This window comes from Eublepharis macularius, chromosome 1 (genome assembly GCF_028583425.1).
Source record: "Eublepharis macularius isolate TG4126 chromosome 1, MPM_Emac_v1.0, whole genome shotgun sequence".
Taxonomy (NCBI): domain Eukaryota; kingdom Metazoa; phylum Chordata; class Lepidosauria; order Squamata; family Eublepharidae; genus Eublepharis; species Eublepharis macularius.
This window is the reverse complement of record NC_072790.1, coordinates 149,102,033-149,127,437: the sequence shown is the minus strand read 5'-3', so window position 1 is coordinate 149,127,437 and position 25,405 is coordinate 149,102,033. Positions and strand designations below refer to the sequence as shown.

The 25,405-nt window shown below is 39.5% G+C and overlaps 1 protein-coding gene across 1 annotated transcript in view; it reads right to left on the bottom strand.

Annotated features, from left to right (window-relative positions):
- Positions 1–1,713: 1,713 nt before the first annotated feature.
- SLC35F3 (solute carrier family 35 member F3) overlaps positions 1,714–25,405 on the bottom strand; it is a 95,487-nt gene continuing 71,795 nt past the window's right edge. Inside the window, exons 4-7 of the mRNA XM_054973993.1 lie at positions 15,818–15,943; positions 12,370–12,562; positions 6,009–6,098; positions 1,714–2,407 (exon numbers count right to left, since the gene is read on the bottom strand). Of these exons, the coding sequence (XP_054829968.1) occupies positions 2,163–2,407; positions 6,009–6,098; positions 12,370–12,562; positions 15,818–15,943 (654 nt within the window). The 3' untranslated portion in view covers positions 1,714–2,162. The remainder of the gene's footprint in view (positions 2,408–6,008; positions 6,099–12,369; positions 12,563–15,817; positions 15,944–25,405) is intronic.

The window sequence follows — 25,405 nt, the reverse complement described above, 5'->3', positions numbered from 1 at the left end:
GGGGGAGAATGAAAGTGCCTCATCCTGCCAGGCTGCAGGCCAAATAAGGATTAGGCCCTTACAGCAGTTTCAAATTGCCTCATTAGGCTTTAAAATGGAGGCAACATCCCAAATGGGACACAAGGATGCCATCAGGTCCAGTTTGCCCATGATGTTTTGCACTTCTGGTAAGAAATTTTAACTTTTCAAGCCTGGCTTTTTATTTCTACTAGTTAATCAAGCTGTCAAACAAGTACTGAGTGGCTTTCCCCTCTCCTCCTCATGGACATTTCAAGTGTTGACACCTGAGTAACTATATTGAAAGTCAATAGGTAGAATGGAAGGTGTTCAGAAAAACTTCCTGGTATGAGAGAATTTTGGGATAGATTTTATTCAACTATGAGAATACCAAACTCCCTGAAACATTTCCTTAAAGTCGTAATGAAGACAAACCATGTGAGATTTCTTAATCTTTGAATCTAAAATGAAGTGGTTTCACCACTGACCTTATGCATAGATAAAATATTTGTCAGAGTAATGAAGAAGGTTCTTCATCTCTTTTTTTGGTTACTTTAGTACAACTAAAATGTTTCTGAAGAAATAGTCTACATTGGCTTACTATAAGGTAGGGAAATAAAGAAGAAGCCATTGATAGGCTGACTTAATCATTTTATTAATTACTTTTGTCAAGCAGATAATTGAATCTGAAACCTATTCAATAGAAAGTTGAGAAGTTAATGCCACCCCCCTTCGACACAAAAATGCCATGGAGGCAGCAGGTACCATTGGCTTATGGCAACATTTCAAAATAACATTTCAAATTTTGTATGCAGCAATGTAAACTTCAAAAATAGTAAACTATAACCTGTTTCTTTTTACATATCTCATGATCTATCATAGATAGAAATTCAATGGCAAACCTAAATTGTAGAAGTAAACATCTCGGTGCTTACAAGTTTTGTAAAAAGTGAGATTTGATGTAAATAACTTGCATGTCCTCATCAAAAACACAGCAATGGAATAAAAGCAAGTGGCAATTCACTTCTTAGTCCTCTATATTCTCAGCAATGTTCACTTTGTAAGTGGCTGTTAGCTTCAGTGTTAGATTTAAGCAAGGGCTTGATTCCCCCTCACACAAATACAGAACAGGAGAGTCTCCATGTCAAGGCCCATGTAAGTGGGAAGTGAATCCAGCCAGAGAACAAAACCTTGTAGTCTATAGGTGTTCGGCACTCCCATTTATCAGTGGCTTCAAGTAGGCACTCGTTGATTTCTTTGGGAGTTTCAAGAGCACTATGTCTGCAGAGCCACCTCTTCATGTAGTAAGGCCAACACAAGCAACCTGCAGTGTGGCTTACTTCTACACAGACAAAGGACTAGAATTCTATAGAAGGCACTGTATTTTCCCTTGCATGAGATTAAGCATGGATTGCAGTCATGCACAGGTAAAGGTTTGGTGCACAATCCACTGAGAATTTTCCTGCATAATTTCCACTGAAATGAATAGGAAGCACGCAGGAAGATGACTGCAATGCTGCTGTATAGCTGCCATTTATTTCAGTGGGACCTTTGCAGGAAGAATTCCTGGCTGATGGTGCTCTGGTACACTTGACTGCTTTCCCCCTCTTACTTTAGTGCAAAACATATAACATTTTATCCTTCCTTTTGCTCTGGCACAAAGTGCACTTATCTTCACAAAGTAATCTCCCTCCCACCCCCTTTACTACCCCCATTAAAGATTTTATTTTGGTTTATTTGAAAATATTTAGAGTACATCTCTGGTTAAAAAATAAGCTTATGACACAGCATAGCATATACATACCTTTCTCTATATATTCGTAAATCACAGTGTGCAATGTGGCATTCAGTACCTAATGTTCAAAACATATGTCCTGCTTCTCATTATGATTTCTTGTTAACATAATATATGCCAAGAGAATTCAGCTATACATTACATTCATTTAAAAAGTGTTTTGTTTTTGCCTTTTTAAAGTTCTCCCAAATGAAAGGTTTGATGTGAAACAGTGCAGGCAGTTTGGACATGCTGAAACTTGATGCCTCAGACGCTAGTATATCAAAACTGTACATCTATGTACACTATATTGGACATATGTGCTTCTTTGCAAGAAAAGACCTGTGAATTATAGCATACATCATGAAGAGTTTCCATAAAAATAACAGCATTAATGGGTGAAAGATGACATGGATGGCCGTGTTCTCCTGCTTTTGTTTTGTAATCCAGACACAATGTCTCCATTTCCTTCTGGAACCTCTTCCTTCTTCCGTACTTTGAGGCGAGTGAGGAGCTTTATTAACCACTCATCCCACTCTTCCGGCAAAAGCAACAGGAGGAATCCCAGGCCAATGATGACAATGGCAATTACACGGACGCTGTTGAAGACTATGTCACTCCTGTAGTGGTCTACAACTGTATGAAACATAGAACTGGTATCATTAAAAGGTAGAAAGCATCCAAGAAGCACCACACTTATGCTCTATAGAACATCATACGGCTAAAAGCAAAAGGTCTGGATTTCGATTCAGCCTAAAAAGTCAAGGCCACATATATGAAACCAAATAATATTGATGAAATTTAAGACTATTATGTCACTGAGCTTCATATACATTTTGATCATTGCTCAGACTACAAAGAGGTAGTTTAGGCACTTGTAAAGGGTTGCACCAGGCCAGTGGAAATTCTGAGTTTTCTAAAATAGTAGACACCTATATCAGCATCAACAATTGCTTTAATTAATTAATTAAAATATATATACCTGCTTTCTCCTGAGCAGCTTAGGAACGAAGGCAAGTAACAATAATATAAAAACAAGATAAAAACTTTGCTCCATTTGTCTTGCACTGAGGACAGGGAGAGTGTCTGCTGTTTGAGAAAACAAAGCCATTTGAGGTGTGTGGAACTAGTGTTTATCCTTGCCTATTCCTGCCCACTCAACAGTACCACTCTCACTGAAGCCAGTGGGGCTCTATCCTAAATTAGTGCATAGGACTGCAATATACAGCTGACATAGTGTGATTTAAGCATGAATTAGTATTTTCAACAAGATACTTTGAAGATAATTTTGTTGGTAGAAAATTTTTCTTTTAAATTTGTTTCTCATAGTCAGGGAGGCTAGATGGGACGGCTTGTGATGCTGAAATACAGATGCAGAAATACAGTATCTGATCAGGACAAAATAAGGGAAAGATGGAAACAATACACTGAAGAACTATATAGAAGAGATGAAAGGATTACAGATAGTTTCAATGAAGAATCTTTTGATGAAGAACCAGAAATCCTAGAAAGTGAAGTAACAGCTGCACTCAAAAGCAGTTGGGAGAAACAAATCTCCTGGAGTAGATGGAATACCAATAGAGCTATTTCAAGCTACAGAAATGGAATATATCAGAATCTTAAGAACAAAATAATGGCCCACAGACTGGAAACACTCAGTCTACATTCCAATTCCAAAAAAGGGAATGCCAAAGAGTGCAGCAACTATTGGACTATCATGTTAATTTCCCATGCAAGCAAAGTGATGCTCAAAATTCTACAGCAAATACTCTTACTGTATATGGAGCGAGAAATGCCAGATGTTCAGGTTGGATTCAGAAAAGGAAGAGGCACCAGAGATCACACTGCAAATTTTCAATGGCTAATGGAACATACTAGTGAATTTCAGAAGAAAATCAGCTTGTGTTTTATAGATTGCAGTAAAGCTTTTGTCTGTGTGGATCATGAAAAACTATGGAGAGTCTTAAAAGAAATGGGGTGCCATAACATCTGATTGTTTTGATGTGCAACCTGTACTCTGGACAAGAGGCTAGTGTCAGGACAGTATATGGGGAAACAGAGTGGTTTCCAGTTGGCAAGGGTGTTAGACAAGGATGCATATTATCACCCTATCTGTTCAACCTCTAAGCAGAGTATATCATAAGGAAAGCTAGATTAGATCTAGAAGAAGGTGGAGTGAAAATTGGTGGAAGGAACTTGAACAATTTGAGATATGCATATGACACCACGTTACTGGTAGAAAATAGTGAAGACTTTAAACGACTACTGATGAAGGTTAACGGAGAAAGTGCCAAAGCAGGATTACAACTGAACATCAAGAAGACAAAAGTAATGACTACTGAGGAATTACACAATTTTAAAGTTGACAATAAGGAAATTGAAATTGTTCAAGATTTTCTATTCCTTGGCTTGCCCCATGGTGCAGAGTGGTAAGCTGCAATACTGCAGCCCAAGCTCTGCTCACAACCTGAGTTTGATCCTGGCGGAAGCCGGGTTCAACTAGCTGGGTCAAGATTGACTCAGCCTTCCATCCTTCTGAGGTCGGTAAAATGAGTACCCAGTTTCCTGGAGGTAAAAAGTGTAGATGACTGGGGAAGGCAATGGCAAACCACCCCGTCGTTGTGATGCGACGTCCCCCCCACCATGGGTCAGTAATGACTTGGTGCTTGCACAGGGGACTACCTTTACCTGGCTTAATCATCAACCGAAAGGGAGACTGCAATGAAGAAATCAGAAGATTGAGACTTGGAAGACCAGCGGTGAGGGAGCTAGAGAAGATCCTTAAAGATAAAGATGTCTCTCTGGGAACCAAGATCAAGATAATGCAAACCATGGTATTCCCCATTACTACATATGGATGTGAAAGTTGGACAGTGAAGAAAGCTGGCAGGAAGAAAATTGATTCATTTGAAATGTGGTGCTGGAGGAGAGTTTTGCAGATACCACGGATGGCCAAAAAGACAAATAAGTGGGTACTAGATCAAATCAAGCCTGAATTCTTCCTAGAAGCTAAAATGACAAAACTGAGGCTGTTGTACTTTGGTCACATCATGAGAATACGAGATTCTCTGGAAAAGTCAATAATGCTAGGAAAAATGGAAGGCAGTAGGAAAAGAGGAAGACCTAAAATGAGATGGCTTGACTCAATAAAAGAAGCCACATCCTCCAGTTTGCAGGATCTGAGTCTGTTAATGATAGGACGTTTTGGAGGCTTCACTGAATAAGCAGTTAATCTTGTGCTTTTAAAAAAGTTGGTGAAACTTTGGACTTTTTTCTGAGACATTATTCAACATAGTAAGGAGGGTCACTCCTTATCTTTCTTTATCTGTTAAAAACTACAGATATAACATGGTCATATATTCTAGGCAAAGTTGCCAAAAAGAAAGTGCTCCTAGAAGTGGCGTGATAGCCACAATTCATTTAGCATGGGCATTAGCCTGCTTATTCCTTATAGATTTTTTTCTAGACACTGCCATTCTCTTTAGAAAAGAAGAGATTTGTCTGAAACTATCTAGTGAAGTGGTCATCTTTGTATTAGGCCAAAGCATGCAGAAGAGGAGGCATAACACACCCATTTGCTTTACATCCCAGTTGTGAACATGAACTCCCCTGTTTTGCCCTATGATGCTCTAATAGTATTGCCCTGGAGTTGATGCCTTCTTTCCAATGTATTCCCATGTAGAGTCACCAGGTGTTAAGTTCATCATGTAAGTTATCTCTGTTGCTGAGACTAAATCACTTTTTATCTACTAAACAGATTTCTGTAACTCATATTCATGCACACATTAGAATTGCTTTGAATACGATAAAAAGATAATTAGCATTCAAGGATTCTGCTACTTCAAACTATTCTTACTCTCTTTAGAGGACCAACACTGAGAAATCTGCAGTTGGAGGAACAGCTACTTAGGTTGGGAGGAAGACTCCTTAGGTTGGAGGAAGATCCTTTGGAGGATGGTTGAAATCAGTTAATCCTAATGCTTGAAATTAATTAATTTTGAGACTCCATTTTTTAATGAAGTCGCCTAAAGGCCAATACCATAAAATTGGATTATTCATATAGACAGATGAAGATATTAATACAACAAACCTCTCTGGTAGTTTGAATACAGAACATGTTTTCAACAATTTATCTTCTGTGATACTTCAGGTATAAACCATATATAATTTAATAGATAAATGATGTGTTACTGTATGATCTATATGGGCATGTAATCTGAAATAAAACAGGTCTTACCAGCATTTACAGGTACACTTAGTACAATTCCAAGAGATATCAGAGTAGGATATGTAATAGCAATCCCAAAATTTAATAAAATATTGAATGCTGAAAGAAGAAATCAAAAGGTTTCATTTTAGTGTTAGCATTGTATAAAAACAAAGTCTCTTCAGCAAGCAGTAGGGATGTCAAGTCCCCTGGAATCCAAACTGGGTGGTGGTGGAGGGCATCAGTGTCTGCTTACCTTTTGTGTGTGTAAAAAGCATGCACACTCTTTGGAGCTCTCACATGTCATGCTGGGAATGATGTCATTCCCAGTGCAATGTGGAAGTGTCAGGTTGTGCTGGGGGCCAATTTAGTAAAACTTGACCCCAAACAATAAATTTTGAGAGGATTTTTACTAAATTGGCTCCCTGCACAACCCGTCTCTTCTGTGTTTTGCCAGGAATGACATCATTCCCAGAATGACATGGGAACCCTCTGTAATGTGTGGAAGCACACTTTGCTCCTCGCACCTTTCCCCCCCTGCTGGCCAGGTGAAAGGTGGTGCAGGGGTGGTGGGGAGGCAGAGGCTGTTATCCCCTACCCCCATCAGGGAACATGCAACCCTAGACAGCAAATACGACCATCTATTAATCAGTCCATTCTAAGCAATCTCATTTAAATTGCTGCAAACACTTGCAAGTATGAAAAGTCAAGGTCAGAGCAAAAGGGGTGTATCCAGAGAATATTGGGCATACCTAAACCACTCTTGAAGTGTCATGGAAGTTCTCTAGATTGAGCTCATAATACAGAAGTTCCTTATGTACATAGAATTGCCAGTGTGCCTAAAAAACTGGTGTGTCTACATGAGGGACTCCATTAAGGGAGAAGTTATGTGTTTGCACTCACTGCATATACAGAGCCTCCCTTGGTTGGGAAAACAAGCTAATTCAATAGTTATACATACACACTAGAGCTCTCAGGATTGTTGTTATAGTTACTGAAAGCTTTGGCTTACATGATGTTCATTGTTCACTGCAACTGCTGCCTCACACCCAATTTATAGATGTAAATGGTTCTATAACCAGATATAACCACCAAAACTGCAGGATTATCATGTTCCCCTTAATACTTGCCCATATGGAATAACACAACATGTCATGCATTGTCAATGATCTGTTTCCCTTTTTTTGGCTTTCAACTAGATAAGCATTGCTGCAATAGTAAATACAGTTGGATGGATCCCACATCTACAATAGTCCTTGCATAAGCAGAAGTGCTGAAATTATTTTTCACTGTCTGCTTGTGCCAAATTGAAGTAATTGTGTCCTCACTACCTTTGCTATGTGCACAAAACAGTACAAAGTATTTATTCTGATAAAATTTCAAAACTAAATGGAAATAATGCAAAACACCTTTTGTACATTTCATTGCTCCATATGCATACAGTTATTTAAATATTATATTAATTTGTTATATGTTGCTGCCGCCACTGCCCTCGACTGCTTGTGCAAATGGAACTCCACTAAATACATTTTCCTTTCTGTTCATACATCACTGGATCCAACCCACAGGCTTATGCCAGTATAGTTTCAGTATAACCTCTGCTTCTTAAACCCCCAGCAAATTGTTTTTCAGGAGCATGACCATTACAAAAGGTTGTATTCAAATAATGCATGTATAAGGATACACTGGAAAATTTGATTTAATGGTTATCCACATAAATATGGTTGCACTTACCTGTAACTGCTGTTCATTGAGTGGTCTTCTGTGAAGTCACACATGGGTACATGTACCTGTGCAGGCCTGCTGCAGTGAAACTTCTAGAGATCTTAGGTGTGAAGTGCTCCCCCCCCACTGTCTTTTCCTGCCCTTTTGACAGATGTGTAGGGATAAGGGAGCACTCAGCTCATCCAGGTAGAAAAAGCGTAATCCAGGAACAACCAAGAGCTCACAGCAAGGGAGAGTGGAGGGATGTGGGATTGCACAGAAGACCACTTAATGAACAACAGTTACAGGTAAATGTTACCTTGTTTCACTGTATCTTTTTGAAATCCCACATGAGAGATTAGCAAGCTAATTTATCCTTTCAAGGAAGCTGGGTGTGATGTTGCCAATGAAACAATTAACACAACACCTCTTTTCCCACTTCTGCTTCTTTTGCAATATCAACATCCATAGCATAATGCCTCACAAAGGCAGACTTGGAGGACCATGTGGCTACTCTGCAAACTGCTTTGAGGGTCAGACTCGCTCTTACTGCAGCTGAAGAAGCTTGTGCCTTGGTGGAAAAGGAGTCTTGGACAACTCATAGCAGAGTTTAACTAGAAACACAATCCATCAAGAAATAGACTGAGAGGAGACTGTAACCCTTTTCTGGGTCATTGTATACAATAAGTCATCTCTGGTGTTCTTTCTAAACTACTTTGTCCTTTCTAGAAAAAATAGGAGGCCTCTACACACATCCAGAGCATGTAACACCCATTCAGACTGATCTTGGGGCCCGGGGGAAAAAACTAGGAAGGGAGATCTCCTGAGCCAAGTGAAAAGTAGACACCACTTTAAGTAAAAAGGACATGCGAGAATGCAAACTTGCTTTTGACTAAAAAATATGTATGTATGTATGGGGTGTGTGTGTCAAGCCTGTAATTCTGATACCCTAGATGATAGCTACCTGATCTGATGATCATCTGATACCCTAGTGATAGCTATTAGCTACTTTCCATGATAGGAGGTTAAAAGAACATTTTGCCATCAGCTCAAAAGGCTTAAATAATCGCCTCCCTGAAGGCTCTGTCAATTTTACCTTCCCTTCAGGGAGACAAAGTGGAAATAAACAAACCCTCTGAGGAGCCATCTTTGCTGGCTCTAGAGAGATGAAACTGACAGAGCCTTCTGATCTGACTTTTAAAACTCAGTTTCCCAGCTAACATTGTGTCTCCCTTCACTTGAGCATCCTCATGTAATTTGCCTCGTGTAGAGAAACTCTTATAAACAAGGCTGTTCTAGCCAGTCTCTGAGATGATGCTGAGAGACATAAGGAGCGTTCATCTGGCTGAAGGACTTTGGCTCTACATGCAGCACATTTCTTAAATAACACCTTCTGCGCCCTGGCAGTTGTCAACATCAAAAACTGCCTTAAGTAATAATATTACAGTTTTCCAAAACAGGCTTTTCCCTTCAATTTCCAAACAGAAGAATAACTGACCACCACACAGAACAATAATGAATAGCTCACCAAAGACAGAGTTCTGTCTGAAGTGGCAGAGAAAGAACTGCAGAAGAATGCTCACTTCCATTCCTTTCAACATGACAGGAAAACACAAAGCGAAGGGGGAGCACTTTGCATCCTTTAAAGAGCTCTAGAGGTTTCCCTTCAGCAGGCCTGTGCAGGCACAGTATCCATGTGAGACTGCACAGAGACCACAATGATGAACTTTTGATTCTGCATAGGTCTGCTCACCCTTACACCACCCAGTTCTGTTGACATGCTACAGCTTTTCCATGATTCATGCTACACTGTATCTAGCAATACTGGTATAAAAGCACTGGCACATACAGCTGCATCAATTTAATGTTTTGAGCTGCTTGGCAATGCTAGCTCACTAGTATTACATTTGACATTTTATGGGTTCAGTGGTAGCTGTGTGGAACTGGTGGATCATATTCAACTGCAAGGCTTGCCAAAATTTGTCACTGGTCAAACAAGCATTTCATTTGAACATAACTGTTGAGGAAGGCATTCCTATAAAGGGATCAGAACTATAGTATAATGGATTAACTCAGGAGGTTGCTTCTATAGGAGACAATATCGTTAATTGCAGTGTTTATTGTATCACCTCCTTTTTACTTTGTGACCCTTTCTCATTCTGGTATCTCAAACCTTAAACAAGTTTGTTCCCTTAGTTTTTGTCTGCTTTATTTTCCAATTCTGTAATCCCAGTCACACACATTGCATTGTTTTTGTTTACTGGATATCTTAGTTATGTGCAGGTCTCTCATAGGACAAACTGTGGGGCAGGGTCTGGTGGATGAGATGACAGATGGTGGGTACTTATACTTAACACCATGTTTTAGGTTGAGTTTTAGAGAACTGCCCCCTGGTGTGATCTGTCACTTCCATGTTGGGTCAGAAATGACCTTTTCCAGCAATGTGAAGGGGCGCACACATGCTTTGAACACATGCCTCAGGGGTGCCTCTCCTATTTCCTCCCTCCTGCCAGCCGGGAAAGCAGCTGCAGGGGATGGCAGTTGATGGGGGTTGGGGCAATCCTGGCTGTTGGATTGAATTGTTTTTCAGTATTTTGTAATCTGCCTCGAGTCTCAGTGAGAAAGAACATGAGCATGTTTTCTTATAAGTTAAGTCTCACTGGTTTTAATGAGGTTCACTTTTATATCACCATCCATGTAATACCTTTATTACGACCAACCCAATGACATATAACAAGGTGCAAGCTTTTGAGTTCCCTAGAACTCTTCACCAGGCTAGATGTTACAAAATAAAAAAGAGGGAGGAAAGCAGACCTTAAGCAGATTTTTTGTTCATATGATGAATGTTGAATTTTTCTGACAAAGAATATTCAGATTTTAGGTTGCAGCAGCCAGGGGCCATAAAAGCAAGAAGGAATAAGACAATTAAACTTCATCCATAGCAACAATCCCACCTCCCTTTTAACCTCATGTATCACTTTAAATAAACCTCCAAAACTGTTATACAATGACTAAGCAATTCCCTTTCCTTATGTCCTATAAGGGATCTGTGGAATCTCACTTAGGGTCTGAGAAAAATTGTTGTCTTTTGTAATTTCAGTGAAGAGACTCCGGTTGTTTTTTTCTTGCTTACAGGAATGGCACCACGTTATATCTGCTTGCCTGTCTGCATTGTATGGGAGTGCAAGCAAGAGCAGGTCTTAAAATCCATGGCCATAAACATCTCCCCACCACTGCTTATTTTTTGTTTTGTAACATCCAGCTTGATGAAGAGTTCTGGTGAATTTGAAAGATTGCACGTTTTATGTCATTTTGTTTCACTTAAATAAAAATTATTACAGGGATTGTGCTTGGTAAAACAATACTTTAAAGTTCTGCTGCTGATCCATAGCTCAGGGTTTAAAACTAATGAGTTAGAATGGCAGAAGTGTTCACAATGAAAATAGCCAACTTTATCATAAAGAGTGGCAGAAATTATTTGCCAGTTGTAAATGTCTTATTAATCTAAGTTATAGATCTCGAGAGTGATGAAGTAACCAAGGGCTCTTTCTTTCTAAATCTCTTGGGTTGTTTCTGTGGGGTTTTCAACATACGCTGCACTTGACAAACCATGGGACCCACCTGGCTTAGGAAACAACATGAACTCTTTTCCCACATTAACTGTACAGTTTAGTAATATACTAAACCACTTGAACACATGATCCCTTGACGCTGTCTTATGCTGAATCAGACCATTGGTTCATCAAGGCCAGTATAGTCTACTTAGACTGACAGCAGAATCTTTCGTATTCCCTAGTACCCGACCTCTTTAACTGGAGATGCTGGGGATTGAACTTGGGACCTTCTGCATGCCAAGCAGATGCTCTACCACTGAGCCATGGCAACTTCCAAGTTTTCTCACCTTATGGCTGCATCAACAGGATGACAATTTTCTGTGTTGCTTCCCTCCAACTGAGAAAGCAAATTTTTGTGATTTTCTTTACTGCGTAAGCAAATTGAAATGGGAAATGGTACAGCCAAAAGCGAGGGGCGAAATGGAACGGGGTGTGGTTATTAGAGAAAGGGGGCCTGGTTATACTCTTGTCACCCGGACCCCACAAAAATCTGGAAATTGCTGTATATTATTTTCCACTACACTGAAAACAGGATACCCACAAATGTTAAGAGCTATTCCATTTACACAGCAAATATCTCAAATGCATGGGCCAAAACTTCAGGTAAAATCTGAAACACATATCCCTTAAACAAGATTTCTGTTGGTGCGTATAACAGTTACAGCTGTCATATGGCATTATATTCATAACAAAGGTATTTGATTATGGAAGATAAGCCTCAGAGGCACTTTGATATCATACCTTAACATTTTTAATCCAGTTGCATCTACAGGAGAAGTCCTGCAGGCAGAAGCACATGAATAGCATATATTCTATGGCAGTATTCATTCCAATGAACAAAGAAGTATTTATGATGGTAGTTAATGCAAATGTACTTATTTTATTAAGATTGCTGCAGATGTTGTTGATATCTTCAAGTAACAGAGGAGTTTTCTGGGCAAGTAATATAACCTAATATTTCTCAACTTAATTCTTACTATGGATAGAGAAGTCTATCCAACACAATTGTCTACAGTAGCTAAGCAAATTTCTGGTATGACAGAGGGATGTTATAATGCACACTATTTACTTACTCAATAATAGGACTGAAAATCCACAAATGCTTCCCCAAGGAATGGCATCAAAAGAACTCCAATATTCAACTTTGGTAAAGTAAAGGATGACAGGAATACACGTAACAAAAAGGACATTGAAGACAGCTAACACTGACAAAAATAAGGCAGCTTCTCCAAATTTAGCACTGCCCAGGAGAAGCTTAAACAAAACCTGTAACATAGAAAGAGAAACAGAATGCAAACCACGCATTTTGATTTATGTATATATTTACCTCTGACCTCTCCCCTTTAAAATGTAATTTTTAACATTAAACAATTGTTTACCCACCTAATATCCTAATCCTAATATCCTAATATACATTAAATAATTGTTTACCCACCTAATATCCTAATATAGTATCTATGCTCAGGCAGATTTGCACATTTTGTATTTTGCAGAAAAACCAAAAACTGTCAAGACTCATGGTCAGTGGGGAAATGTTGCCCAAGGCTACATTCTTATGCACACTTTCTTGGGAAGAAATCCCCCTGAACTCAATGGATGCATTGTGGAGGAGCTGCAGAGTGGGAGTCCGGAGAAATCTTGCCCTCTTGTATGTGTTCTTTGGCAAACTGAGTAAGAGCTTGCATATATGTCTGTATGGTATATTTGCTGATTTCCTCTTCTTGCTACAGCCCATTATGTATTTTCATGAGGTTATTATAGCTCAATAGCATATTCAAAATTGACAGGATAATCCTAAACACTTCTTAGGATATAAATCTGGCCTGTTTGGGTCCCAAATCAGCACGCTGTGAGGTGTGTGCATGCCTTGCGCGTGCACAAAGAGCAATTAAACAGTGAATGCTGGGTCACACACACACACCCCACACACACTGGGAGAGTAAGAGGACCTGGCAAGCCTAGGTGAGGCAGATGCAGCAGAGAAAATCCTCTCTGTTATAACTACCCTTCATACTTCATAATACCCTAAGGTATTAGTGTTCAAAAGGAGATAGAAAGGGTGGAATCTTCAAGGCCACTGGTTTGGCACAATTTAAATAAACTAGAAAAGGGCACACTGAAACAGCTCTGCACTCATAGTGATGTTATTTTCAAACTGGCAGATAAGGGGAGACAACTACATTAAGAGGCATTCAGACAATTAAACAAGATTAATCATTATAGAAGGAGCACAGAAAACCCATCCTCAATAATTAGGAAAGAAATTGTGAGCATTCTGGAAGAGGCACTACTGGAAGGATACTTAAACAAGTCCACATATAATTTTTTTATTGGAAACGGAGGGCAGAGTGCCTCAGTTCTACCTCCTACCTAAGACTCACACAAAGGCACCTTTCCCACCCCTGGCAGTGGGGTGTGGTTCTATTTTGGAACCTCTGGCAATGTATCCAGATTCTTTTTTAAAAACCCTCTGCCCCAACAATTTCAACTTATTTGAGAGACACCATGGATTTGTAAAATCACATTTAAAGCATCCAGGAGATAATGGAGGCTATTTTTGTGACCATGGATGTTATTTCCCTATATACACCCATTCCACAGAAGGAAGCTCTGTTCCTCTTGCAAAGCATTTTTTTAATAAGAGGGAGCATTATTCCAGTCTACCCATGTATTTTTTTATGCCAACTAGCCAAATTATATTTGGAGGAAAAACCTACTTTCAGTTTCAGGGCCAATTCTTTTGGCAAATCTCAGGCATGGCTATGGGGTGCAAATTAGTTTATGGATAGATTATAGAACAACATCCTCCAGGGAGATAGCATTATCCTTTACAAACATTTTTAGATGACATTTTCATCATTTGGAAAGGCTCTGAGGATCTCTTTATTCAGTTTGGCTAGTTTCTCAATACTATACATAACAGCATTAAATTTGAAATGCCTTATGATAGATCTAGGGTTAATTTTTTGGATGTACTGGTGAAAAAGGAATACAGAATGATACATACAGGTCTTTTCAGAAAACCCACAGATGCTCATTCTTTTCTAGCTGCTGATAGTTTTCACTCTTTCCACTTGAAAAGGAACTTGCCTTTCTCCCAGATGCTGAGAATTAGGAGGAACAGCAGTCAAGATATAGACTTCAATAGACAAGCCAATGTACTAATGAGACAGTTAAAGGACAGAGGATGCTCCACTGAAGTTCCTAAACAAGCCTTTTATAAGGCAAGGAACAAACCCAGAGAATCTATTTGAACACCTAGGAGCTGTAATAACAACACTTGCAGAATGGTCATCCCTTTGACCTATGACTCTGCCTTCTCAGGAGTGAAAAATATAATTGAAAAACATTGGTACCCTTTGTCAGAGATTCCAAAATGTAAGTCTAACCCCTTATTCACCTTCAAGACAGCAAAAAATCTTAAAGATATGCTTGCCAGGAGCACACTGATGGAACATACTTCAGATAATATCCTGATTGGAGGGAGTAGAATTCCCAAAGGTAATTTCCCATGTGGCAATTGCACTGTTTATGGTCTTTGTCTTAAAACCAGTATGTTTCAAAATTCTTCAAAGACCAAAAATTACTATGTCAGATCTTTTGTTAACTGTAACCCCAATGGCATTATTTATTGTATACAATGCCCTTGAAATTTGCTATATGTAGGTCTCACCACTTGCCCTGTACAGGTAAGGATTACAGAACATAGAAGCTGCATCAGAATGAAAAGACTGCAATCTCCGCTGGTTAAGCATTTTGTGGGCTTGAATCACTCTGATAAGGATTTAAGGTTCTGGATCATTGAGAAGATGCAGGTGCAGAATTCACAATAAATCCAACATCTGAAGAAAAGGGAGATGTTCCGGATCTACACACTGGAAACCTTTGTGCCTAAAGGTTTAAATGAAGAAATTGACTGTCTCTGTGTGTAAATGATGTTTTTATATGGTCTTTTGGTGCTCAAGGTATTACTTTTTGGGAGTTTAGTGAGCCATCAGAAAATAGGACAAAATACTTTTCAGCTGATGCAGTCAGTGCTCCAGAGATTGCCCTATACTTCATTGTCACTCATACTATTGTATCATCTTTCTCTCCCTTTCTATAGCAGGTTTTTGTTTCATTTCTGTTTCATCTTTGGTCAGTATCCAGCTCTCCATCTTGAATTTTACATTCTTGACATGGCTATAAGGTAAATTTGATTTTGTGATTTGGCCCATTTCTTTTCCAGACATTTTTAAAATTAGGATTTAATTAGCTGTACCTGTTTTTTGTAGATTTATAGGCAAAGGAAACACCACTCCTATTATTAACAGTGCCCTTACTTCTTTTCTGCTTTGGGGTAGAATTCTAGGGAAGCACAAACGCTTGCATGAAATCTTGCACTAACTCTTGAGTTACAAGAGTTCATAGAATAGCATTAAGTTATGGTTGCATCCTACTAGTAGCTTATATGATCCAAGCCAATCTATGCTAGCACACTAGGATGCCTCCCATAGCCTGAGGGAGCTTGAACATAGTTACCTTGTACAGAGCTGACATTGAGGCAGATCCCACAACCAGTGCGATACCAATAACTGAATGACTGTGGAATCCATCAGCATAAGTCATCATAACTATCCCTGCAATAGCCAGTATAGCAGCCACAATCTGTTGGAGACAAAGAAGCAAACTGTTAGTTTTCCAAGACTAAGAAAAGAAAGCCACTTATTCTTACATTGCTATCCCCCAGTAGGTTCTACTGGAAATTCTTTTAGTCTCTAGCAGGTTACATACATGCTGCAGTTGGAGGTGCCATTCAATGGGAATAAGCTACAGGCTATGTTGCTGAAAATACAACCATTGCAACTATGTAGTTATCTACCACATTCCCCCATATTAGCAGATTGCTCTCTGAATTCTTATGTTACTGGAGGAAAATGTAATGTTGCGCTAGTACTGATTTTTACACAGGATCTAAATAGGCTAATTCTTTTAGAAAGCTTCTTGACATGTTTAACATCTGTCCCAGGGAAATTAGTAGAAACTGTCATCAAAGTTAGAATTATTGGGTACATAAAGGAACAAAGCCTGCAGAGGAAAAATCAGTATGGCTTCTGCAAATGGAAGTCCTCATCAACCTGTTGAAGTTCTTTGAGAAAGAGAACAAATATGTAGATAATGGTAACCCAACAGATATTATATAATTGGATTTTCAAAAGGCTTTTGACAAGGTAGCTCACCAAAGACTCCAGAGAAAGCTTAGCAGCCATGGGATAAGAGGATATGTTCTATATGGATTAAAAATTGGTTAAATGACAGGAATAAATGGACAGTTTTCACAATGGGAGGAACAGTGGGGTCCCATAAAGATTGGTATTGAGCCAGTGCTGTTTAATTGTTCATAAGTGATATGGAACTAGAAGTGAACAATGCAGTAGTCAAGTCTGCAGTTGAAACTAAACTATTGACATGAAACTATTGAACCAAAGCTGACTGTGAAGAGCTCCAGGAAGATCTCCACAAATTGGCTGAGTGGGCAACAATGTGGAAAATGAAGTCCATTGTAAGTCACTGTAAGGTGATACACACTGGAACAAAAAAAAACACACACAACATCAAGTATATGCTAATAGGGTCTGAACTTGCTGAAACTGAGAGGGAAAGAGACCTTGGGGTCATAATGGATAGCTCAATGAAAATGTTTACCAAATGTGCCACAGCAGTGGAAAAGGTAAACTCTGTGCTGAGGATTATTAGGAAAGGAACTAAAAATAAAGCAGCCAGTATTATAAACTCTATAGATCTATGGTGTGGCCCTATTTGGATTATTGTGTGCAGTCCTGGTTGCAGAGCAGGAAAACATTGCAGAGCAGGAAAACGTACAAAGGAGGGCAACCAAGAGGATTAGGGGATTGGAGCGCTTTTCCTATAGAAAGGCTGGAGAGTTTAGGACCTTTCAACCCAGGAAAAAAGACAGTTAAAGGGAGACATGACTGAGATTCATAAAATTATGCATGGGTTGAAGAAAGTAAACAGAGTTTTGTCTCCCTCTCCCAAAATACTAGAACTTGTGGGCACCCAATGAAATTTTTAGGAAATAGGTTCAGGACAGACAAAAAGAAATACTTCTTTAATACTTCTTTACACAGTCAGTAATTAAACAGTGGAATTCACTGCCTGTGGAGGTAGTGATGGCCATGAGGTGGTTAGGCAGATTAATGGAGGACTATTATGACTACTAGCCATGGTGACTAAAGGGATCCTCCATCTCCCTCTCTGAACACCAGTGCTAGGAGGCAGCAGCAAAGGAAGCCCTCAGCTTCTATGCCCTGTTTGTCTGGCCCACCAGGACAACTTGTAGGTCACTGTGTGAAATAGTTTGCTGGGCTAGATGGACCACTGGTTTGATCCTGCAGGTTCTTCATTTGTTCTTAAGGAGCACAAGATGTACTAGATTCCTTTAGAGCAGCTTGTCTAGATCCAACTTACCTAGAATGGTAAGTAAAACCTGGATCTCCTCCAGATTCTGGCACCTACTATCCTACTATATAAAAAGCAAGCCGTATTGGCGACGACTCACTTCTTATCCTCACGCAGGTGCATTGCCAACGACTCTGGTCTTGAGGCCGCTGCAAAGTGCCTGCTTGCCACCAGGAGAGGGACTACAGAATCAATAGCCTAAGCACTCCTCCCTGCACCTCCCCTCAGCACAGATGACCAACAGTGTTCTAGAGCACGTTGTATTTTTCACATAACGAGCTGTGTTGTTAGTAATAAAATATGGAATGGATTTCTGAATGTTACACTGCCCAGTTAGCTTCCTCAGCCGAGTCATAATTTGAACCTGGGTCTCCCAGATCCTATTCTGAAACTCTAACCACTACCCAACACTGGCTGTTGTTGGAGGTGGGCTGCTGTTGAACAGTAGCAAGCAGCCAGGCCTGGGTGAGTCATGCAAGTCATGTGAAATCAAGCAACCTAGTGGTTGTTGGAGGGCCTGGCACCCATGAGTCCTCCTTCAAAGGCCAAAACAGCTTTGGAAAGGGCCTTGCCCCCTCCCCCACCTTTTCCTGACAGAAACCAAGCTTGGAATTGTCAGGTCCAGTGTATATCTAAACTGTACTGACTCCATTTTCTAATGCTTCTAGTGTTTAAGTGCTTTCTTCCCAGGTGCACCAGTTCCCAGGCAGCATTCCCACCGGAAGAGACTGTTTTGTCTAACACCGTTCCACCAAGCATTGGCCTTGAAGGAGAGCAGCTTCCCAGGACTGAGAGATGTTGTTTTGAGAACTGTGGGGGGAGGCTAGTCCAGATGGGTATTGTTACTCTGTACCTCATGCTTTGCCTTTCATTGGTAACAATGATCATGTACCATCCTGAGTCTCCTATTCAGGACAGTGGACTATAATGGACCTTTTCTGCAGTAAAGTTTCCTTATTCAAACAATGGACTCGTGTTTGCTTCTAAAGGGAAACCTGTAGTGAGAGCCTTATCTAGCCACAGTCTGACAGGAATAGTGATATGTTATTTGGTTGTCTAACAACAGCAATAGAGGGCATTTGGTTAAAGCTACGGGAGCGCCTTTAATCCTTCTGGGTTTTTTAAAAACCTCCAATGCATTTTTTTAGATTTCAGATTTTTCTGTAAACCTGGGACATTTTTCAGGCTTGTAGAAAGATCTGTCTTGTCTGTTCATGGCTGCAGTCTCCAGATTTATGTATCCATAGATCAGGTCCACTTTGCTGTTAGTATATAAGATGCTTTGGTAAGGAATTGGTACAAATATTTTTAATACTGCCATTTTAACTATTGAGATCAGAGTTCAATAACAATAACAGGCTTGTTCAGAAGTCAGTAACTATGACACCCACTTCATACAACTGACACACCATGATCTGGAAAGCCATCACCATGAATGTTCAAAGCATACCACATACATCTGAGGGACAATCTACATGTTCATGCTAATCTAACTTTATGACATCCTTTTTCAAAAACAAATTCATTCGGGAGGGGACATTTTGAACAGAGAAGAGGAGTGAAAGGTGCTTAACTGTTCCTCTCTGCCATTGAGAAACTCCAGATCAGTTCCTCGAGTCATTTTTCCCTTGCTTGTTCTTGCAAACATGCAGATTAAACCCCATGGTATGTGAGAGGAGGCTTCTGGGAAGAGTGACTTTGAACACTGAAAATGTGGGTGGGAAGATCCATTCTGGAAGCAGCTTCACTTTTAAAAAATGGCATCAGTGTAACACACATTAGTGTGAAACATGTTGCGAGTCCCTCTGAGATTTCAGTGGCTAGGATTTGCCACCTGTCACCAGAGAGGGGTCCCTCATCTCTGTTGGTAAAACAAAACACTCTGGGGGTCAGGCAACCCCCACACCCCAGAATAGGGAACTGCCACCAATTGCTTCTAGTCAACCCTAAGCTCAGAGACTAAGGACAATGTCATGTCTGCATGCCATTTATCCATGCCATTCATGTGTTCTCTGATCTCTGTATTGACCTAATTTGTTCACTGTATTGATATACTGTATGCTTTCATGCCATGCTCATATAATGTAGCCATTATAATCATGCCATCCTTGGCCTGCCTGAAAATGAAAGTACTAATGCTGATTTCTCAGAGAAAGTAGCCAGCCTGTTATCTCTGAAAGTATACTTGTTGACCTTGCAGCTGTACTATAACTCTTCACCAGGGAAATAGGGAGTTTTATAATCTTCTGTCTTTCTGCCCAGACTAAGCTATTGTGTTCTCATGGAACTATTTAGGATTTTGCTCAAAGATAGGGGGGTGGATTGTACTCCATATATCAACAGTGCATATGCTTGTATAACCATTCCTGCCAACCTACTCATCTATGGATGTACCCATGAACTTAATGGATCTCTAAATAAAAACCTTTTCAACCAATGCACTGGAGTTCTTGCTGTGAGGGGTTTGGGGGTCTTTCTGCCATGGACTGCCATCCCTAGAACTGACAGACAATAAAGTCTCAAACCATAGCAGGTGTTAACTTGGAAGTCAACCCTGAAAGGTACACCACTTGCCTGCTGAGTTCCAGCAGAACAATTATATGGTAGCAATGCCAATTGGCCAAGGTGCTGGTTTCAGATTGAAGCCCAAACCACAGAAACACCACACAGGATTAAAGAATAATTGATTTACTAAAGCCATGCATAAAAAATTATATATTTAGAAAGTGTGCAAGAGAGGATACATAAAATAATAAAGCCTAATTAACTAAAAGACCTAAACATACCTGGCAGGGTCCTTTGCCAACTATACAAGATGTTACCTTCTAAAGGTGATCCTGCAGTCAGCAACAAAGCTCCAAACAGAACACAATGGCCAACGGGTGACACTCTATCCAAAAGTTGGTCCAAGAACAAAGAAACCATACTGAAACTCCATTTTTATCCCATATTGACCAGCAAAATGGGCAGAATCTAAGAACCAATCAGGGCTTTGCTAGGACATGGGGTCATGACTCTCTGAAGCTGAGTCATGCCACACATCAAAGCAATTATCCCAAACTAGATACTGATAAGCTTAATGAGATGTAAAGCAGGGGATGAACTTCCCTCCAGCCACTCGGACTTGGTGCTGGTATGATCTCACTTGTACCTGTATTTTGCAAAACTTGTCTGAGCATATCTCTCTGGGAACTGTTTTCCTTTAGCTTCACTGAGTTACCCAGAATCCTTTTTTGGGTCTAACTAAGCAGGCTTATTTTAGCATATACTTTGCCCAAGAAGCAGGCCTGGTTTTTGACACCATCCAATGTACACTCAAACAGGGAACTGTAGTCAATCTCAGCTTCTTAAGGGGATGATGATAAATGTATTGGTAAACATTAATTTTCTGTATCCACATTTTGTGCTTTTAGATCCAAACTAGACATTACTAGGGAGATGTATATAATCATATATACATATATAAAATGAAAAGCGGCCGTGAGAAGCTGTAACCTGAGCAAAAGATCAGTGAGTGGCTAGAGGCTAAGGAATCCTTTCCTTTTTTCAGTTTTTCACTCAAAAATGCACACACCCAGATATTTTCCCACCCATGTGGGAAGAGATATTGCTAAGCTGTGAGTATCCATATCCTTTTCCACTGTAGGTGAAGAAGCAGCTGGGGAGATTTGGAACAGAAAATTAGCTTGATGGGAAAGAATTAATCAACATTTCTTCATTCCAAATTGCAGCGTCTTAAGGCTGCTTTTCATGTCCAGTTTGACCTATAAGTGTACATACAAAATAGGTGTGTATCAAAAACTGTAGTTCATGAAGTAGCCTTCTGATTCTTAGGTTTCTTCTCTAAACTTGTGAATTCTACAGGAGAGGATATATTCTGCATTTTCAATACAATCATGGACTATGTAGATTTCTTGACATTTCCAGCCCCATTGTCACTTCTTAAAAAGATTGTCCCAGTATGTATGAATTACCAAGAAGCACTCAAAATAAGCTGTTTGCCAAAATGAATGACATCAGTCACCTATGACACTACAATCCCTACTGACTTCAATGAAATTTATTTCCAAGTGTCAATCACAGCTAAAATATCCAGAAGTCATGGTGTTTTCTCTGCTAGTCAGGAACTTTGCTGGCTAAGGAAAAGAGAAAGTACTACTTCGTTTAACTCAGCACGAAAGGGAGGCTATTCCTTGGGAGACAGCTTGACCTGATCTGTGGCTGGTGTCTGTCATGGTTGCATATAACTGGATTCTCAACTGAGCACAGACAATTCTCCTTGAAATGTGACCTCATTTATCAGACTGCACCTTTCCTCTGGAACCACAACCTGTCAATGACAGACAGCCATTGTTCTGTAGGCATTGATTTTTAAGGTACAGTGCCGATTTGTTTTTCTTTACAGGGGACTATTTGAGAACTATATTTACAACTGATTTTCTGACAACTCAGTTTCTGACCACTTAAGAAGAAAAAGTATAAACTGAAATTCCTGGATTTGCCCTCATCATCACTTCATTAGGCTACTGGATGAAAAATACAGTTACAAGATTATTTTTGTACCATCGTTGAGGAATTACTATTTTTTTAACTTTTTTATTTTTATTACATCAGAACATTAAAGTACAGTTTCAAAAATCAAAAAAAGAATTGTTACATTTAAACATTTATTACCATAAATTGGTTATATAACAGAATATTAAGCTTATGACTTGACTATACAGAGAGGATTAGAACTTTTAAAAGATGGTTTTATACATACTGTGGTTTGATAACTATTTGGCAATGCAAAAAGAGTAAGGAGAGAATTATAATTACAGTAAATTAACTTAGATTTCCACATTGAGAGTTGTCAGGAAAGAGTTTTTTTCTGTAATAATTTGAGGAATATATAAATGTTTTGTGTTTTATAAAATAGAACAATGACAGAAGAATTTTTTCCTTTTCCTTTTAGAGAAGTAGAGAGTAATATATTTTAATTATTAATTTTAAGAGATTCACAAACAAAATACTAACTTTCATGATACGGTAATTGTGCAGCCCTCAAAGGGCGCAAAACAAAAGCTTAGCTCTCCCCCTCCCATAAAACCTCCATACAGTAAAGTAACATGAGCTATTAGCTTGGTTCTTAAGCCTTGATTCCCCACACCCTTTTTAATGTTTTCCCACTCATATATTGCTTTTTATTTATTATTATTATTAGCTGTTTATCCTCCCCCCTCCCCCCACAAAGAAGAGCAATCATATTTGTGATTACCACGCATATGTTATGATGACTAAATGAGAGTAGAATTCTTTTCAGTTATTTCAAACCAGAATTTTGCTACCTTTGTGAGGGACAGGCGGTTGATTTAGTTTTTATCAGATGCAGGAAGTTTTCAACCATTAAGCAGAAAACAAAAAAAGTATGGGCGTGGGTGTTAGGGAATTTCTATGACCCCTATTCTAAAAGACCTATGTATGAGCATTTATTGGAGCTGACCTTTTGCACAGAAGGCAAAAGTTTTATTCTTGTAAGCAGATTCCTTCTGACACTGTGGTTAAGTAAGGTTAGAAAGCCCTATTGCAAGGACAGTATCTCTCTTGTTTTGACTTTACACTCAAGAATTTACCTTGGATAAGCACCCTTTCAGGAAGACACCCAAAATTCCTATGTGGCACCAGACATGTAGCATGTTTATATTATAGAGTTTACTGTCTTGTCAATCAGGCCTGTTTTGTGTCATGTCTCCTGAAGAATTTGATTCTGAAAAATTGTTTGTATCTAGTTTTGTATAACAATTTTATCTCTTTTCTGTAAACAATTAACTTTGGAAAGTATATAAGATTCTCTGCTATGGCTGATCTTTATGCATACGTTGGAATATGGCACTGCATCTGGGTTTTATTGTAAATAAAGCTCATTATTCTTTATGGATCACTTTTTGGTGTCTTAGTTAATTGTGGGTGATGGAAATTCAGAAATATAATCTGAATGCAGAGTGCCTTTAAGAAAACTTTTCCTTAACAGTGGGGCAAAGATGTAATTAAAAGGGGCTAGTTTAAAACAATATCCAGAAGAGTTGTCTATCCACTTAGAGGTGCACTCCTTACCATTCATAGATAGGCAAAGTAGGATTAACATAAAATAGATCTAAAGCAGGGTAAAAATATAAAGATATAGCCTTTCCAGGCACTTCTGGAAGTGATGTCATCGTACCTGTGGGGAGTGCGCCCACTGCACGTGGGCCTGGGAGGCTTCATGCCTCCTTGGGCCTGTTCTCCAGGGCCTTTTGTAGGGGAATAGTGATGAGTTCTAGTGAGCAACAGAATGCCCTGGAGGCTTAAAATGTTTGCCCACTTATTTCTGAACACTGCAGTTTTTAATGTCAGATTTGTGTCCATTCTTTTGCACAGGGCTGGCCTGCCTGCCTGGGGAGACAGACTTTTGCCATCAAGGGCAAAGCTACTGCCACCTGCTCTGCTTCTTCCACTCCCTGTAGATGAGATGGTGAACAGTTAGCACAATGTCAGAGAGAGTTATTGCAAGGAAGGTGAAGCAGCTGGGTACCTAAGTTTACTGAAAGTGGTTTCCAGACAGTAAAAAACACACACCACATAATAGCTTTCATCCCACCCATGCCAGTTCACCTTTTCACAAAAGTAATTCTTCACTCAAAGAGTAATTAACTTGTGGAATTCATTGCCAGAAATGTACTGATGGCCATTACTTTAGTTGGGTTTAAAATAATATTTATTTCATTTACACCCTAACTTTCTCCCCAACAGGGATCCAAACTAGCTTATATCATTCTCCTTTCCTCCATTTTATTCTCACAACAACCCTGTGAGGCAGTTTAGGCTGAAAGTATGTGACAGGCCCAAGATCACCCAGTAAGCTTCCATGGCAGAACAGGGATTCGAACCTGGATCTCCCAGATCCTAGTCCCTCACTCTAACCACTACACCATGCTGGTTCTCTCTTAGTCAAATACATGGGGAATAGGTCCATCAGTGGCTTCCAGGGGTCAACAACAACATGGGAAAGGCTTCAGCTTCTGTGGCCTACTTGTAGGCTTTCTAGAGCATCTGGTTGGCCACTGTGGGGAGCCTACTGCTGGGCTAGATGGACCGGAAGTCTGACCTAATAGCACAGCTATTATGTTCTTATTTAGTGTCTCTATGGGATTTGGCTTGAAAGGTGAATCTAAATTGTTGAGAGCTTAACACTGCAATATTAGATATGATAATCTCTTTGATTACCTTGAGATGAATGGTGACACTGGCAATTTAACAACCAACCAAAGAATCATGGAACTTAATCAATGGTACTGAGATTTATAACCTCATTTTGAAGCTCAGAGTTTAGGCTAATCTGCAGAACACTGGAAGTAGATTTCCTTCAATTTTGCAGTTTTTTCATTTTTGCATTTGAATTGACCTTCATATATAACTTAAGCCTTTGAACAATGGATTCTGTCACAGAAACTGCAACAGACAACAGAAAGGTATGAAAGACATTAATTCAAACTTTAGTTCCACAGTAAATCTACCATCCACTTATGACAGAACTAGGTGAGGGAAAATAGTGTAGTGGTAAAAATTTTAAAATCTGTGACATTGCTGACACTGATTTACAAAGGCTTACAATTTCTATTAAAAAATGAAGTG